This window comes from Lithobates pipiens, unplaced genomic scaffold (assembly GCF_037356315.1).
Source record: "Lithobates pipiens isolate NorthernLeopardFrog02 unplaced genomic scaffold, aLitPip1_a1.2 Scaffold_8, whole genome shotgun sequence".
In the NCBI taxonomy this organism is placed as follows: Eukaryota; Metazoa; Chordata; class Amphibia; order Anura; family Ranidae; genus Lithobates; species Lithobates pipiens.
Genome location: NW_027507903.1, coordinates 243,423,894 through 243,442,030, shown reverse-complemented (window position 1 = coordinate 243,442,030; position 18,137 = coordinate 243,423,894). Strand labels below are relative to the sequence as shown.

The following is an 18,137-nucleotide window of genomic DNA, read 5'->3' as shown; positions in this document are numbered from 1 at the left end:
CATCCACTGCTATACTGACACCAGCCACTGCTATACTGACACCATCCACTGCTATACTGATACCGTCTACTGATACCATCCACTGTCCACATCGTCAACTTATAAGGCCAAGTTCATATTTTTACAGTGACATTTGTTTTTGTAATCTTTGTATATTTTATGGGTACAAGAATACTTTTGTTTTATATAACTATGCCTTTTTAAGCCCCTCCAACTTTCAACGCAATTTGGTACGCCACGTACGCCACATTGCTGCTCTGATTGGGACATCCAAAGGTGTCCCAGGTATTTTACAATCCTATAGTGTATAATGAAAAAAAAAAATTGGTCTGTGCCGCTAAAGTGTTCAGGATTGGCTTGAAGGAAAGGTGATAACCCTAGTCACCATGCTAGAAGAAAGCAGCAGCGCTTTATGTGGAGATTTCAAGCCTAACCCCCACAGCGGATTGAGAGGGGGCACTGCCAGGAAGGAAAAAAAGCACACAGAAGCAGGCCTTAATAAAGACCAGCTTCTTGACTCATTTGTGCTTTCCTGGGGGTGCCCTCCTGATACGCTACAGAAGTGAGGCTTGAATTCACTATTACCAAAACTTTTATTATTATTGCCATCCTATGACTTAACTATGTATTTATTACACTTCCCTCTCTGGGAAAGGGGCTGGGAGTGTATGGATGGAAAACTTCTCTCTGAGGTGGGGGGGGCGAACTGAATCTTTGCCCCAGATCCATAGACATACAGCTCAGCCCTGCCCCCCGCTCCCCCCTCCCCAGGATTTGATTGAGAACAGCAGAAGCCAATGGCGAGGAACAGAGACCAGCTCCACTGCAGATGGGCACAGCGCTGGATCAAGATAGGTAAGTATTTAGTGAGGTGAGGGGGCAAAACAGCTATTGAGATATTTTAGAACCACCTTAAAGCTGAACTCCGAGCATACAAACTTTACACCTGCACTGCAAGGGTTAAATTCTTGTTTAGTCTAGAGATGTAGGGATAGTGATAGGTACCTTGTTGGTGGCTCAAGCAGGTTTCCTCAATCCCTGCAACCAGTCCCCCAAAGCGGTCTTTTTTTTAAGCCAAGGTCAAATGCTCGTCTCCTCACAGGGCTAATAGGTCTGCATTGCATGTAATAAGGCCAAGGGACATCCACAACCTGGAGCTTGAGAACAGCACTGGAGCCTGCTGGAGCCAGGGATAAGGTAAGTAATGTACCTTATCCAAGCACCCCTATAAAAACCAACATTTAACTCCTACAGTGAGTTCTGGTCAGACCATGAGAGGTTGATGCCTTGGAGGCAAACTGTTCTTTCCGTATAATGCCCTCAAAGACAAAGTGTTTAGGACCATAGAAAACTCCTTTTGCAGCTCGATAACCATGAGAATAGGCATCCTGCTGTAACATAGGAATCACAGGGCTCTCTGAGGCCACTGAAATTCAAGATTTTTGCCCCACGCTCACTAATATCTTATTAAAAAATTTGGGGGACATTGTGGACTTTCCTATTAAATTAGAGAGAGCCCACAGGACCCTTTCCTAAAAGCGATGACACTGATGACCATGTACTAACTTCTGTTAGCTGCACAGATACTCTAAGGAAGCCATCATGCAAAGCCATCATTGCCCATTCTTTTAACCACTTAACGACCGCCGCATGCCATTGTACGTCATCACAATGGCATGTACAGGCACAAGCCTTGCAGCGGGTGGGGGGTCCGATTGGACCCCCTCCCGCTGGATGCGGCGGTCTGGTTCGCTTCAGGAGCGATCCGGGATGAGGGGATGGCCGTTGGTTTCTGGCCATCCCCTCTCGATCGCTCCTGGCGAATGAGAAGCTTCCTCCCACTGTGTATTGTATACACAGGCAGGAAGGAAGTGATGTCATTCTCCTCGGGGCGGTCTTATTGACCGGACTACGAGGAGAGGACACAGTAAGTCTGCACCAAACACTACACTGACACTAACTAACACACAGGCACACAAACCCCCCCCATCACCCCCCCGATCGCCCCCCGATGTCCCCCCGCCCCCCCTCCCCCCCCAGTCACAGTGTCACTGATTGCAGTGATCATTTATTTACTGATCACTGCATTCAGTGTCAGTTGTAAAAGTAAAAAGTGTCAGGGCAGTTAGTGTTAGGTCCAGGGTAGCCCCCTACCACCCCAATAAAGATTTAACCCCCTGATTGCCCCTAGTTAACCCTTTCACCCCCTTTTGCCAGTGTCACTAAGCGATCATTTTTCTGATCGCTGCATTAGTGTCGCTAGGTAGCTAGTTATTTTTTTAGGTTCACCGCCAGGTTTTTATAGCGCTAGGTACCCCGATATACTACCCAATAATGGTTTTAACCCCCTGATTGCCCCTAATTAACCCTTTCACCCCCTTTTGCCAGTGTCGCTAGTGTTGCTAGGTAGCTAGTTATTTTTTTAGGTTCACCGCCAGGTTTTTATAGCGCTAGGTACCCTGATATACTACCCAATAACGGTTTTAACCCCCTGATTGCCCCTAGTTTACCCTTTCACCCCCTTTTGCCAGTGTCACTAAGCAATCATTTTTCTGATTGCTGCATTAGTGTCGCTAGGTAGCTAGTTTTTTTTTAGGTTCACCGCCAGGTTTTTATAGCGCTAGGTACCCCGATATACTACCCAATAACGGTTCTAACCCTCTGATTGCCCCTAGTTAACCCTTTCACCCCCTTTTGCCAGTGTCACTAAGCGATCATTTTTCTGATCGCTGCATTAGTGTCGCTAGGTAGCTAGTTATTTTTTTTAGGTTCACCACCAGGTTTTTATAGCGCTAGGTACCCCGATATACTACCCAATAATGGTTTTAACCCCCTGATTGCCCCTAGTTAACCCTTTCACCCCCTTTTGCCAGTGTCACTAAGCGATCATTTTTCTGATTTCTGTATTAGTGTCACTAGTGTCGCTAGGTAGCTAGTTATTTTTTTAGGTTCACCGCCAGGTTTTTATAGCGCTAGGTACCCCCATATACTACCCAATAATGGTTTTAACCCCCTGATTGTCCCTAGTTAACCCTTTCACCAGCGATCACCGTATAAGTGTCACTGGTGACGCTGGTTAGCCAGTTAGTTATTTAGGTTCCCCGTCAGGTTTTTATATAGCGCCAGGGACCCCCATATACTACCTAATAAAAATTTGAACCCCCTGATTGCCCCTAGTTAACCCTTTCACCAGTGATCACCGTATAAGTGTTACGGGTGACTCTGGTTAGTTCGTTTGCTTTTTATAGCATCAGGGCACCCACCATTTATTACCCAATAAAGGTTTAACCCCCTGATCACCCGGCGGGTGATATTAATTAGGTTTTAGGGTCAGGGTCTGCGTCGCCCCAGGCAGCGCTAGGTTAGTGCCAGTACCGCTAACACCCACGCGCAAAGCATACACCTCCCGTAGTGGTATAGAATCTGAACAGATCAATATCTGATCTGATAAGATCTATACTAGCGTCCCCAGCAGTTTAGGGTTCCAAAAAAACGCATTGTTAGCGGGATCAGCCCAGATACCTGCTAGCACCTGCGTTTTGCCCCTCCGCCCAGCCCACCCAAGTGCAGTATCGATTGATCACTGTCACTTACAAAACACTAAACACATAACTACAGCGTTCGCAGAGTCAGGCGTGATCCCTGTGATCGCTAACAGTTTTTTTGGTAGCGTTTTATATTTAAATCCGGAAGGCAGTGCTTGGTTTTCGGGGTCCAGTACGTGGCTAGGCTCCCAAAAAGTCCCCCACATGTGGTATCCCCGTACTCGGGAGAAGCAGCAGAATTTATTTTGGGGTGTAATTTGACTTATGCCCATAGCATGTGTGAGCAATATATAATTTAGTGACAACTTTGTGAAAAAAAAAAAAATTGTAATATTCCTGCAACTTGTGGCAAAATATAAAATATTTCATGGACTCAACATGCCTCTCAGTAAATAGCTTGGGGTGTATACTTTCCAAAATGGGGGCATTTGGGGGGGGGGGGTTTGTGTTATTTTGGCATTTTATGGCCTTCGAAACTGTGATAGGTAGTGAGGAGTGAAATCAAAAATTTGCACCCTTAGAAACCCTGAAGGCAGTGATTGGTTTTCGGGGTGCCGTACACGGCTAGACTCCCAAAAAGTCCCACATATGTGGTATCCCCGTACTCAGGAGAAGCAGCAGAATATATTTTGGGGTGCAATTCCACATATAACTATGGCATGTGTGAGCAATATATCATTTAGTGACAACTTTTTGTAAACTTTTTTTTTTTTTGTGTCATTATTCAATCACTTGGGACAAAAAAAAAAAATATTCAATGGGCTCAACATGTCTCTCAGAAATTTCCTTGGGGTGTCTACTTTCCAAAATGGGGTCATTTGGGGGGGGGGGGGGTTACTGCCCTGCCATTTTAGCACCTCAAGAAATGAGATAGGCAGTCATAAATTAAAAGCTGTGTAAATTCCAGAAAATGTACCCTAGTTTGTAGACGCTATAACTTTTGCACAAACCAAAAAATATACGCTTATTGACATTTTTTTTACTAAAGACATGTGGCTGAATACATTTTGCCCTAAATGTATGACTAAAATTGAGTTTATTCGATTTTTCTTATAACAAAAAGTAGAAAATATATTTTTTTATCAAAATTTTCGGTCTTTTTCCATTTATATCGCAAAAAATAAAAATCGCAGAGGCAATCAAATACCACCAAAAGAAAGCTCGATTTGTGGGAAGAAAAGGACGCAAATTTTGTTTGGGTACAACATTGCATGACCGCGCAGTTACCAGTTAAAGCAGTGCAGTGCGAAATTGTAAAAAGACCTCTGGTCCTTAGGCTGTTTATTGGTCCGGGGCTGAAGTGGTTAAAGGAAATTCAGAAAAACTGAAAATTAATGTTATGCCCAGGATACTTTATTTTCAAATGCTCCCCATAGAGATACCGAGTTATTTATTCCACCAGCTTTGTAATTTTACCCAGGCCTTTGTGATTTCAATTCCTTTGTGTGGAGAAACCAGAAAGCCAGAATTGACTTCTCTGTACTGACGGTAACTGTGTTCGACAGATTTCCAGCTTTACTATAATGCAATAACATGGTTGTGTATACTGTACTGGAAATTGGCAATTAGGAATAAACAGTGGGTCTTCTTTCGAAAAGATGATGGCAGGATGTAACCTGGCTCATACATCCTGGCTAGTCCATACACGCTTCCTTACTCACACAAAATGCTGAGAGTGCATAATAGAATTAACAAGTATTCCCAAGGGCAGACTCATCCTCTATGGTTCTGCTGGGTAGGTTTTTGTGGTTTGGACCTTGGGAGGATTTGATGTTTTTTGGAAAACAGGGGCTGATGGAGAGGTCCTCTGTGGCAAATAGTCAGCTAATGGTAAGTTGAAACCAACTGAGGGCCAAGTGGGGCTTGTTCTCAATAGATACATAGAGATATTCCCAGTTGCAACATTTCTTCCAGGGTCTGGGTGACTTTTGTAAGACCTTAGGCATGCTGTCAGAATTTGAAGTATTGTTTTTACAGAGGCATCTGGACAATAAACCCCTATTGTTCTCTTACAAAATGCTTCTTTAGTTAGAGTCACAAAAAGACCCCTATTTTATATTCTCAGTATTACCTGTAGCACCCTCTAGTGTGATACTAGAATAATTCAGGCAAATTTATTGACTCACGGTAAAGTGAGTCTGAATCAGGGTCAGAATTTACTGCAGGTCAGGCTGGATGCCTCCCTGGTTTACTCATAGAAGCAGGTCTCTGGTGCCTCCTTCTGGATCTGGAAGTTGGAGAAACGTTTAGAAGTTAGTGGGCTGAGGCCAGGAAGGTTGATCTGCATACTTGCAGGGATATTGTCCTGACAGGGTGGCTAGGTCAGCCTGGATGAGTCATGTTAGCATGGGAGTCGAGTCAAAAATGGAGTGTCAAGGAGTTTGTCAGTGGCCTAGGAGGAATCCCCTAGGTCTAGGGGGGATCTTTTCATCTGGACCCGGGCTGGCTTAGGAAGATACTTTCAGCATCACGGTTTGACTAGGAATCTTGCCTGAGAGCAAGAATAACAAAGTGAGTACATTTGCACACCCAGGGATTTTGAAGGGGAGAGACTGCCACAGGTAGTAAGCTTTCTAAAAGGACAGCATTGTTCTTAACCCTTTTATCCTTGCCTGGGCGATATTCAGAAAAACCAGGATGGCTTTTGGTACCTGTAAGCAGTGGAGCTGGAAGCAGTTCTACATTAGGAGAGGATACAAGCCTGCATGCCGTTTTGCCTCACTTTTGTGCTATTTCCAAAAGGGGTTAAGAGCTCCTAGTCTGTAATGGACTTTTACTACTGATCCTCAAAAGACTGTGTGTGTACAGGAAGGAAAGCAGTGCAAGATCTTTTGTACAGAGGAAGAAGTTGTGCCCTTTTGCTGTTCTTTAATTCAAGTTGGGCATCCCATGAATCCCTTCACCCAATCCAAGTTGTTACCCCTAATAAAACATCAAAACAAAGCCAAGGGACTGACTTCTTGTGTTTGGATGCAAGCAGGGAATGCATGTTGCCTGGTTGCGCAGGAATAGGGGAGTCAGTTACCAGCAGCCCCTGCGGGGGTAGTGCTACATACCCTTACTGAGAGCCAAAAAGCCAAAGTTGGTACCCTCTATTAGTTCTAAACGGCAAGAAACTTTCTATATGACTAAATCAAACACCCAACATCAGAAACCATGAGCAGACAAAATAATCAATCACTGCTCTATTAACTACAATGGAACCAAAACTAAATTTACCTAGCAGCCTAACTGGAGGAGGGAGCTACACAACCATTTAGGAAGTAGTTACAGCATGTGTTATTTACTGAAGTTAAAGTGGTTGTAAACCCTTACAATCCACTTTTTAATACAGGTAAGCCTGTAGCTACCCTGGATATTTCCTAACCCTGCACGATTTAGGAGATATCCCCTGTATCAGCATGTGCCGACGTCATCGCACATGCACACTGAAGCAACGGCTCGTTCATGCTGTTGCTTCAGCTGACGTGCCGTTACTAGTGGCTCCCTCGTGCATGTGTGGGAATGATGTCATCGTGGCTCTGGCCAATCACATCGCCAGAGCCCGTGATACCTGAAAGTAACTCCGGGAGCAATGTCACCGGCTGGACCAGTGTACGGGGACTGCTGGGGGGCTTCGATCTAAGGTCAGCATTTCATAATGAGCTAGTATGCTATGCCTTTGTCTTGTAGTTTTTTTTTTCCTAGTGGAGTGGGTTTACAACCACTTTAATAATTGTTTTAGGTAAGAGATTTCATATTGTGAGTGTTGTTTCAGCATAGCTCCCAACTGTCCCTGATTTTGAAGGACTGTCCCTCTTTCGGATCAATGTCCCTCTGTCACTCTTTCCTCCTCATTCGTCCCTCATTTTGAAAAGATCTATATAGTTGTATATAAAATGCACTACTTAACTTTCAAAAAGTGTTTCCCAGTGCTAAACCTTTCACCCAGACTCTAAAATGTCTACAAACATGCCAATAAATACTATAGTTTAATGGCAATAAATACTATCACAGTAATACTAGCAGCAGTAATACTATCGCACCAAAAATGTAACACATTTTGATGGTGAAAACCTGTGCCGAAATAGCTTTCTTTAGAAAAAATGCTTGAAGCAGCCCTTATTTTAAGTGCTGGTGAGTAACACATAGCTAATTTAATGTCAAACGTCTGACACAATCCCCTGTCACCTCGTATATATCAATCTGTGTACTTGTTAGGAAGTCCCAGACCAGCCTGAGTAGCATTGCAAACCTCTGCTATACCAAACACATTGGAATGTGACACTGACATCTTTCCATAAATACTCAAGCTATTGTGCAAGAAAATCTATGGGTCTGCAAAAGATTACACTGGCTGGCAGAAAGAAACCAGCGCAAATATGTAAACTGGAAGATTATTTGGGTGATTAAATTGTAAATTTTTGGGGGATAAAATGATGACTGGTTGGTTGCTCACTTGTGATGAGCTGATTGTAAAATCTATAGAACATTTCTTTGCGTTTGCTGCTGTTTGATATTTAGGGCTAAAGAAAACACCCTGTTGATATAAAGTAGAAAGACTAACAAATACACTTGACCACGTTTTCAAATGCACCATAGGATGCACTATAAGGCCCCTTTCACAAATGCGGACCATATGTCCGTATTTCATCCATCCATTTGTGGATGAAATACGGACATACATGCATTCCTGCAGACACCCGATATCGTCCGTCTCTGCTATGGTCCGATTCTGCAGATGTAGGAAAATCCTATTTTTCTATCCGCCTGCAGAGTGGATCGGATGAACACGGACAGACGGTCCGTGTTCATCCGATCCCACATAGAGGAGAGCAGAGATCTGACAGGGCGGTCCCTGCACAGTGTGCAGGGACTGCCCTGTCATCCGCCGGCTCAGCGGGGATAAACGGAGTGATCCCCGCTAAGCAAGCGGATCATCACGGGCAGATCATTACGGATCCGTCCCGTGTGAAAGGGGCCTTAAAGGGAAATTCAATGGTTTTGGGAAAGTTTAAACATTCTTTACATTTATACTTGTTAAACTAATGTTTTCTATCAGTTTTTTTTGTGGTTTATAAAAAGACCATTGATTTACAAATAAACATTGAATGCAGAATACACCTTTGACACATGGATCATAGAGCATTATGGATTTTCTAAAGAGTAAGCACAGCAGAAACTTTCTGCATGTTTCCCTCTAATTGAAATATTGGTTGAAGCCGAATAAAAACAACAGAAAAAAGGGAGGAAAGATAGGAATGCACCACTTTTGTGACCTGATCTATTGTGTGTCTGTGTGTGTGTCCACACCAGGTTTCTTTAGGCAAAGCAGATATGGAATGACAGGCAAATATATGAAAAAGAGGCTAGAACTCCCCCTGTTGGTTGCGCATGAAACACAAAACATTGAAGTGGTTGTTAAGACACTCTAACCTGTATACACCAGCAGCACTGCCTCCTATTGCAGTGTCTCCCTCTGTGTTTGTGCTGCAAATACCTAATTTCACTGCCGAGATTGTGATCACATGACTTGGCAGCTTTCTCCTTTCCTCCTCTGAGAGATGCAGCGGGCGGGGCTGAGAATCCTCCACTGATGTCAGTCTGGAGGGGAGGGGGAGAGAGCTGGCTGGTCATGTGATCCCAATCTGGCTCTTAAATTAGGTATTTACAGCATTTATATTTATAAATCATTCACAGAGGGGGACTGCGCAATGGGAGGCAATGCTGATGGTGTACACAGGTTAGTGTTATGAGAGCAGCAGGAGGGGGGAGGGGCGGCTCACACACAGACGTGCCCAATGGCTCTGCTCTAAATTTATTTCTATAAATCCTCCAGGCTGCAGCAAAGGAAATCTGCAATTCAAGATGGAGATTTTGGCAGTTTTAAAGTATTACTGACCACCAATAATGCCCTTCCTGACCAGAGCACTTTTTGAGATTCGCCACTGCATCACTTTAACTGACAATTGCATTATCATGTGACGTGGCTCCCAAACCAAATTGATGTCCTTTTTTCCCCACAAATAGAGCTATCTTTTGGTGGTATTTGATCACCCCTGCAGTTTTTATTTTTTGCGCTATAAACAAAAAAAGAGCATACATTTTGAAAAAAACACGTTATTTTTTATATTTTGCTATAATAAATATCCCCCAAAAATAAATAAAAAAACTTTTTTTTTCCTCAGTTTAGGCTGATATGTATTCTTCTACATATTTTTGGTAAAAAAAATTGCAATAAGCGTTTATTGATTGGTTTGCGCAAAAGTTATAGCGTTTACAGTATAGGGGATAGTTTTATGGCATTTTTATTCATTCTTTTTTTTTTTTACTAGTAATGGCGGTGATCAGAGACTTTTATTGTGACTGCGACATTATGGCGGATACATCAGACATTTTTGGGACCATTGTCATTTATATAGCAATCCGTGCTATACAAATGCACTGACTCCTGTGTAAATGACACTGACAGTGAAGGGGTTAACCACTAGGGAGCAGTGTAGGGGTTAAGTGTGCCCCGTGCGCGCCCACTGGCCGTCTCTTAAAAGGCCACGCACAGGTATGTTAGTTTGCCTGTACAAGCCCTTCTGCCGACGTATATTGGTGTGCGGAGGTTGGCAAGCAGTTAATGAATAACACCAAAAGGAATCTGTCTAAAAAAAAAAAAATATTTAGCTGGGTACAGTGTGTTTTGCATGATGGAGTAATTATCAGTCAAACTGTCATAGCACTGAAAAAGAAGGGGGTGTAAAATGCGATTAGTGAAGTGGTTACATTTTCTTCTTATTATTTTATTATTTCTTTTTAGTCCTGAACACAATAAATAAGATGACATAAAAGAAAATATACCCAAAACCATAATACATTACCACCAAAAAGAATCTCTGTCTAAAAAAAAAAAAAGTATGGTAATTTTTAGCTGGGTATAGTGTTGCATGATGGAATAATTATCAAACTATAAACTCACTGAAAACAAAAACAAAAAAAGGATTCCCGAAAAAGAAGGGGAAATAAAATGCCGTTCATTTGTTAAGTTACCAGTTAAGTAGTTAATTTTTATTTATTATTGTATTAATTTTTTTAGTCCTGATCACAATAAATAAGATGGCTTAAGAAAAAAAGAAATAAAAAAATATGCAAAACCACAATACATTATCCTTATTATAGCAATACATTAAATAAAATACATCAAAATAAATACGGAATATTTTAAAATCAATGTATATATAAATATTGCTCTAAACATGTGAAAATATCCAGCTAGCAGAAATCGTATCGGTACTGATGAAAGTGCCTTTGTTAATTATAGGAGTAGTTATATTTCTTTATACATTTGCTATACATAAAGAGACAATGTAATACAATAATGCAGTAGATTTCTCATTCCAGGCTCAGTACTATGGAACAATCAGCATTGGAACTCCCCCTCAAGACTTTAGTGTGGTCTTTGACACAGGATCTTCCAATTTGTGGGTCCCTTCCTCTTACTGTATCAGTGAAGCATGCAGTAAGTCTTCCATGATCTTCTTTACTGTACTTTTGCACTTGTTCGTTTCTTTTTGCTCCAACCTTTAAAAGCTTCTTTAAAGCCCAACCTAGGGCAAAATGAAAATGTAACTGTGCATTCCCCCCTCCCCACACTGCAAGAGTTAAATGTATGTTAAGTCCAGGAATTTGCAAAAGAGGAAAGTGCCAGATCCTGCTGACATTCTTTGAACCATTAAAATTCGGTGTAAGTGTGTTCGTCCGAACACTAATACAGGGCCCAACAAGAATTCTCTTGCCTTTGTGGCTGTGTGTGTTGAAGAGATGAGCTTGGGCGTGTTATTTGGATATACCGTATTTATTGGTGAATAAGAGGGAAGTTTCAGGAAAAAAACTTAAAATTTTAAATAAAAACTGTGAAGCAAAATAAGGGTCAGTGCCCATCTGCGCGCCCACCATTGCTGGGAATGCAGCCCCCACCATTGCCAGGAATGCACCCACCATTGCCAGGAATGCAGCCACCATTAGCCAGGAATGCAGCCACCATTAGCCAGGAATGCAGCCACCATTGCCAGGATTTCACTCACTATTGCCAGGATTTCATTCACTATTAGCCAGGATTTCACTCACTATTAGCCAGGATTTCACTCACTATTAGCCAGGAATGCAGCCACCATTGCCAGGATTTCACTCACTATTGCCAGGAATGCAGCCACCATTAGCCAGGATTTCACTCACTATTAGCCAGGAATGCAGCCACCATTAGCCAGGAATGCAGCCACCATTAGCCAGGAATGCAGCCACCATTAGCCAGGATTTCACTCACTATTAGCCAGGAATGCAGCCACCATTAGCCAGGAATGCAGCCACCATTAGCCAGGAATGCAGCCACCATTAGCCAGGATTTCACTCACTATTAGCCGGGAATGCAGCCACCATTAGCCAGGATTTCACTCACTATTAGCCAGGAATGCAGCCGCCATTAGCCAGGAATGTACTTACCATTGCCATCAGTGCAGCCTTGGAGGGGACATGGAGGGGGCAGGACGAGCGCCAAAGAACAGGAGAATCTCCTGTTTACACAGCGGCCTCTTTAAGAGAAAGTCCCGCCTCCTTTGATGGACAGAACAGTCTTCCAATGGCAGAGACGGGACTTCCTATTACAGAGGCTGCCGTGTAAACAGGAAATACGCCTGTGTGCACGGCGCTCGTACAGCCTCCTATCTCCTATGCAGCCAGACTATATAACTTTTGTGGCCCCGGCGCTGGGAGATCGTTGGGGGCCACAAAAGATATATATGTTTAGATTACCAGGCAGGCCGTTCAAAACCGGACCGCGGGCCGCGATTGGCCCACGGCCCGGACTTTGGACATGCCTGCCCTAGACCTAACAAGCATTTAACCATTGCAGTATGGGGGATGGAAAGGGGCCCATCACAAGGGGTTTTTTTGTTAGCTGTACCCGCAGTTGGGCTTTAAGAGAAAATACACCCATTAAAGGTAGTAGAACATGTTGTATTTTTCATGTACTGGACTGTACTGGAATGCAGTAAAATGCATAAAAACTCAACAGAATGCACCGCAACGCATCAAAAATGCACCAGGGAAAAAAAAACAAGGAAAAAGAAAAAACCACCTCGAATGCATCCGGAAATGCATAAAAATGCAACAAAAATGTACTGGAACGCATCAAAAAGCGCATTAAAAAAGAGGCAGGCACAAATGCATCTGGAATCGATCTGGAGTGTGTTTTTATGGTGTAAACCGGCTTTCAATGAGTGATCCACTTAGGCTCTGTTCACATCTATGCGGGTGCAGGAATTGCAGGTGGTTGTGGGACTGCAACCAGCCTCAGTCAAAACGCATTGCTGTTTTGAAAACATACAGGGCTGGCATTCATTCTGAAGACACAGCAGCCAATTTAAACAAATGGATTGCCGTGCCCTTGCAAACGCGGCCTGAAAAAAGGGCAGAGATGTAAATCGGGCCTAAGAGATTGTCTTGAAATTGTTTTGAAAGATTTCAGCTAAAAAAAAAGTTGTGTCATTTTGTAGCTGATCAAACCAACCAAGCATTGTTATTATTATTATTATACAAGATTTATATAGCGCCAACAGTTTGAGAAGCATTTTACAAAATAAAGGAAAACAGTACAGTTACAATACAATTATGTATAAGAGGAATGATAGGTCCCTGCTTGTTAGTGTTTACAATCTAAGAATAACACAAAATGATGTTTTATACAAAAAACTGGCAGTTACTAAATTATTTTTTACTAAAAGCAATTAAATTGATACCAGCAAGTTATCTGTTGGTACCGTGAACAACTATTTGCAACATTTGATCAGTTAAATGATTTGATTAGTTGATGCATGTGTGATCAGTGTTTAAAAATAGACCTAGCCATTTCATGTATCTTAAAGCGATATTAAACCCAAAAGCAAACATTTATTATACTGCAGCTTACCAATTCTTAGATGTGGTGATGGATGCATTCGTTTTTGGGCTTTCTTTCCTTTATTTCCCCCTTCTGATCTGGCCAGTAAATCTGTTGTGGTTTGAAAGAACAAGCTGTTCTGCAGTTGCATCAGTTAGGGGGACAAGACAAGCCTTTTTTTTTTTTTTTTTTTTTAAATCAAATGTTTTTTATTGAAAATGTTTTCCCCTAAAAAAATACATCTTGTCCCCATCTCACGCCCTCCCCAAAATCCTTATACCTCCCCTACTTTTACACACCCATCACTTGTTATCACCTTTTGTTCGTCCTTCCCCCCTCCCCGTCCATACCAATCTCCATATGACTGGGATTACTCTGCCTTTAACCATCATTTCCACAATCTCTCATATTTCTTTATATTCTCCCTCTTGCTATATGTAAATTTTTCCTTCCATATCATATCTTTTATGACATTCATCCATTCTCCAACCGTCGGGGGGCTATTGCTTGCCACTTCTGTGCAATCAGCTTTCTTGCTTGGAACAGGCATCTGATTATTCCGATCTGTATGTCTCCCGAGAATCTATTCCTTTCTATATGCCCCAAAACACGTCTAAAGATGTCCCAAATACAGAATTTATTTTATTATTATATTTCCCTCCAATATCTATGTTATTTGGGGCATCTCCAGATCACGTGCACCAAATCTCCTTTTACGTCTCCACATCTTGGTCTCCACATCATGTCTGTTTTTTTTCCAAATATAAACATTTTCAGGGGCGTATAATATGATCTGTACCAGAAATACGTGGAATACAATCTGTGAGGGTGATAATGAGACCATTGGCCCCAATTCCAGTAACCAACTCCATTGCTCCTCAGTTATTTGTCAAATGTCTTCTTCTCATTTTCAGCTACTCGTATTCTCTCTATCCTCTTTTGAGAGTGATGGAATTCCCAACCTTCTAAAAAAAAAAAAAAAAACACGTCACCCTCTACATTTACCTGTGATGTACTATAAAGGTTTTCATAATAATTTCTAAATGCATTCAATATTTCAACAGAAATGGCCAGTATGATAGATCAGGGTGCATTTGCCTTTACTATTAGGGCCAGGATATGTCCCACTCGTTCTCCCTCCCCAAAAAAGCTTTGTTTTTTAAATAACCTCTTGTTTTCTGCTTTCGCCAAGACCAGTTTCTTATATTCTTCCTGTTCCTCTGACCAGTTTTCACCGGTTCTCCACATACCGTCTTCTGCTACTCTCACTCTCTCCCCAGGATGAACACTTTTGCTCTTGTTTGTTTCTTGATATCTTGATATTAATTCTCTTAAGTTGGTTGCTATTCTTTCTGGGTCCTCCATTAATTCCAGCCAAAAGGGATTTATTTTCCAATCACTCCTATAACTGCACCCCATTTTTACTGAGAAAACAGTTGAGTGGTCGAAAAGGCCTCTCAGTTTATAATTTACCTCCTCTATCATATGCAGAGCTTCTTCATTATATAACACAAGATAAATTCTGAATAATGTGGAGAGTGTCCTGGAGAAACAGGAGTATTGTCTTACCTCCAGATTCTACTTCCTCCAAATATCCACCAGCCCTGTCTCCCCACAAAATTGGAGGAGCGGGCTGCTAAGTATAATGACTGGTGGAGCTCCAGGTGGGAACCTGTCCAATCTCTTATCCATGGTCATATTAAAATCTCCCGCCACTATAACAGGTACATATGGTTTATCCATAATAAACTTCATTAGTTCATTCAGAATCTCTACACCAAATTGCAGGGAGTATATAAACATTGGCCAATACACACACCCAGTCCTCCACTGAGCAAAAAAGATAAACATATTGTCCATACTTGTCTATCTTACTCTTCCTACAGGAGAATGCCACCCCTGAGTTTACCAAAATACTCACTCCCCCAGAATAGGAGGTGTGAACAGAATGGTATTGAACATGATCATCAAAGTGCAAATTGTGTCTTTTTTTTGAGGTGTGTCTCCTGCAAGCAGAGTATTTTAACCTTGTTCATATCAGCCATAGAAAAAATTGCTAGTCTTTTAGAGGGGTTCCTCATTTCCCGATATATTCCAAGAAGATATCTTTAACCTTCTGGGTTGACTTTTCTCTCCTCTCACTAGTAACTGTCATTTTCCTCTCTCTTTCCTCTTCCCTTTTAAAAAATAATCCCGCCCCATCCCTCCTCTTTCTACCCTAAAGTAATTTTCCCTATTTTTTTGTGTTCAAGTGTAATATCACAAAGTCAAAACTTTGTGGATCCTCTCCTTCCAGTGTTGAATCTGTAAATGTGCAACTTCCACTAACCACCCCCACCCCCCTTTATACTCTCAGTCATCCACTTACACACCCCAAACCCCCCCATCCATTCCCCCTCTTCCTCCCCCTGCCCTTCTTTGGGCCTACACAGAGGGCTTCTAAAGTGACTGTGTTCTCTAATCAAGGTGGTATATACAAATTTCTTTGTGATTCATTTCTCTTGTGTGATACTCCCTGAAAAAAAGTAGAGAAAACCAAGTGCTAAAAAAAACAGCTAATTATCCCCAACACAAAAAAATTCACCCTTAGCAACCTCCTCCACTCCCCCATTTCACTAATGTGTATATATTAAAAAAGTAAAATTTACAAAAAGAGAACCCTCAAAAAAAAGGAGGAAAAAAAATAAAAAAATAAAAAAGAGGTTCTATTGGCTCTCCAATCTTATTATGCTTCCTCCCCCTTCTGTAGTCTCCCCTCGTTGGTATCAAACCACAATGTCACTTCTGCAAGTGTCTTGAAAAACTTGGTTTCCCCCAGAGCTGTTATCCACAATCTTGCTGGGTATAGCATCGTATAACTAATTTTAAGCTGTTGCAGCCTGCGTTTACTTTCTATAAACCTAGCCCTTTGCTTCTGTAGTTTCACAGAAACGTCTGGGTATATAGAAATCCTAGCACCATTAGACAATATATTTTTCATTTCTGTTGCTTTTTGGTAAATGAATGGTAACTTTGTCCTTATAATTTTAACAGTTTAATAAGGAAGGGCCTCGGCTGACCTCCTGGTGGTGGTGCCCTAAAAGGAACTCTGTGTGCCTGCTCAATTGCAAAAAATATTGACACTCTTTGCCAAAAATCCCTTTAAGCCAGTCCTCCATATATTCTGTGGGATTAGAGCCTTCACATCACTTGGGGAGACCCACAACCCTTAAGTTCTTCCTGTACAGTCTATTTTCCATGTCATCCATTTTATATATATACATATTCAGTTGTTCCCTTATTGATTTTAACTCTTGTTTCATTGAGTTTAAATCATCTTCTACCGAACTTAGTCTCCCCTCCAGAGCAGATGTCCACTCACAAACCTCTTGTACATCATGCCTTAAAAATAATAAGTCTTCTTTTATGCATTTAAGTTGGTCAGACATTTCAGATAATGAGGACATACAGTTGGCTCTCTCTCTGCTAGAGCTCTAGCTCGTATGACTGGCGCCGGCATCTCTCCCTCTGTGTCACGTACCTTTAAGCAGAGCCCGGAGTGCAGGGAGTGGCCTCTCGTAGACCTCTGACTCGAGAGACCCTGGTAGTGGTGACAGGGGCTCAGGAGCACAGAGGGGCACAAGTGCCTGACTGGATAGCAGGTGGTAGAGGCAGAAGACCGTTGAAGGAGGAGGTGTATTGTAGTCCGGTGTCAGAATGCAGGCAACGGTGAGATAAGGTTCAGCAGACAGCAGAAGGGTTCCTGTAGTCCAGCAACGGCATACAAGTGATTGCAGGAAGTGACAAACAACGGAGGGGTATTGTAGTCCAACAACGGATGCAGGTGCAATGGATAAGCGGAAGTGGAAGAGTCCAGTAGTCTGCAGCCAGAGGTAGAAGGCTACAAACGCAGAAGGAGTACAGCCAAATATTGCGGAGGACTGGGAGGTGTCCTGTAGTACAACAGCAAGCAACTTACAGTTGACGGATGGTGTAACAGTCCAGGTCAGGCACAGGCGGGCAGATCAGGTACAGAAACGGAATCCAGAAGAGTAGTCGGGTACAAAGCCAAAGTCGGGGGGCAGGCAGCAAACAGCAGAGTCGGGAACAAGCCGGGTTCGATACGGATCAGGATACAGGTACAGGTACAGGTTCAGGTTCAGATACGGATCACCAGGAAGCACAGGAACGCTGTTGATCAGGCAGCAAAACACTGAAGCATGGCTCCAGTTTAAATAGCGCTATTGGCGCCAATTTGCGTCAAACGACCGCGCGCGCACCCGCGTGCGCGCTCCCGCGCGCACGTGCACGCGCACGCGCGCACCGCTGATCGCGGTAACGCTCCTGAAACTGGATAAAAGATCTTCTGCGACTTTCGCCGCTCGGACGTCCGTGAGGAGGATCTTCCTGACATTGCCCCCCCCCAATGGGCAGCCTCCGGATGCCCAACTGGGACATCCTACCTGGGTGAGATCTTTTAAATGCCAGAACCAACCTCTTGGCGTGGATGCCAGTCTCTGGTTCCCAGGAGTTCTCTTCAGGACCATACCCCTTCCACTTTACCAGATACTGGACCTGGTTGCGTCTCTTTCTGCAATCCAAAATTGCTTCTACTTCAAACTCTTCTTCACCATTAATAAGCACAGGTTCAGGAGGGCCCACGTTCCGATCAGTGAAGGGATCCTGGATTGAAGGTCTTAAGAGGGACACAT

The 18,137-nt window shown here is 42.7% G+C and overlaps 1 protein-coding gene across 1 annotated transcript in view; it reads left to right on the top strand.

Annotated features, from left to right (window-relative positions):
- The window catches only part of LOC143960408 (cathepsin E-like), a 58,115-nt gene that overhangs the window by 11,251 nt on the left and 28,727 nt on the right, over positions 1-18,137 (top strand). Inside the window, exon 3 of the mRNA XM_077468995.1 lies at positions 10,914-11,031. Within this exon, the coding sequence (XP_077325121.1) occupies positions 10,914-11,031 (118 nt within the window). The remainder of the gene's footprint in view (positions 1-10,913; positions 11,032-18,137) is intronic.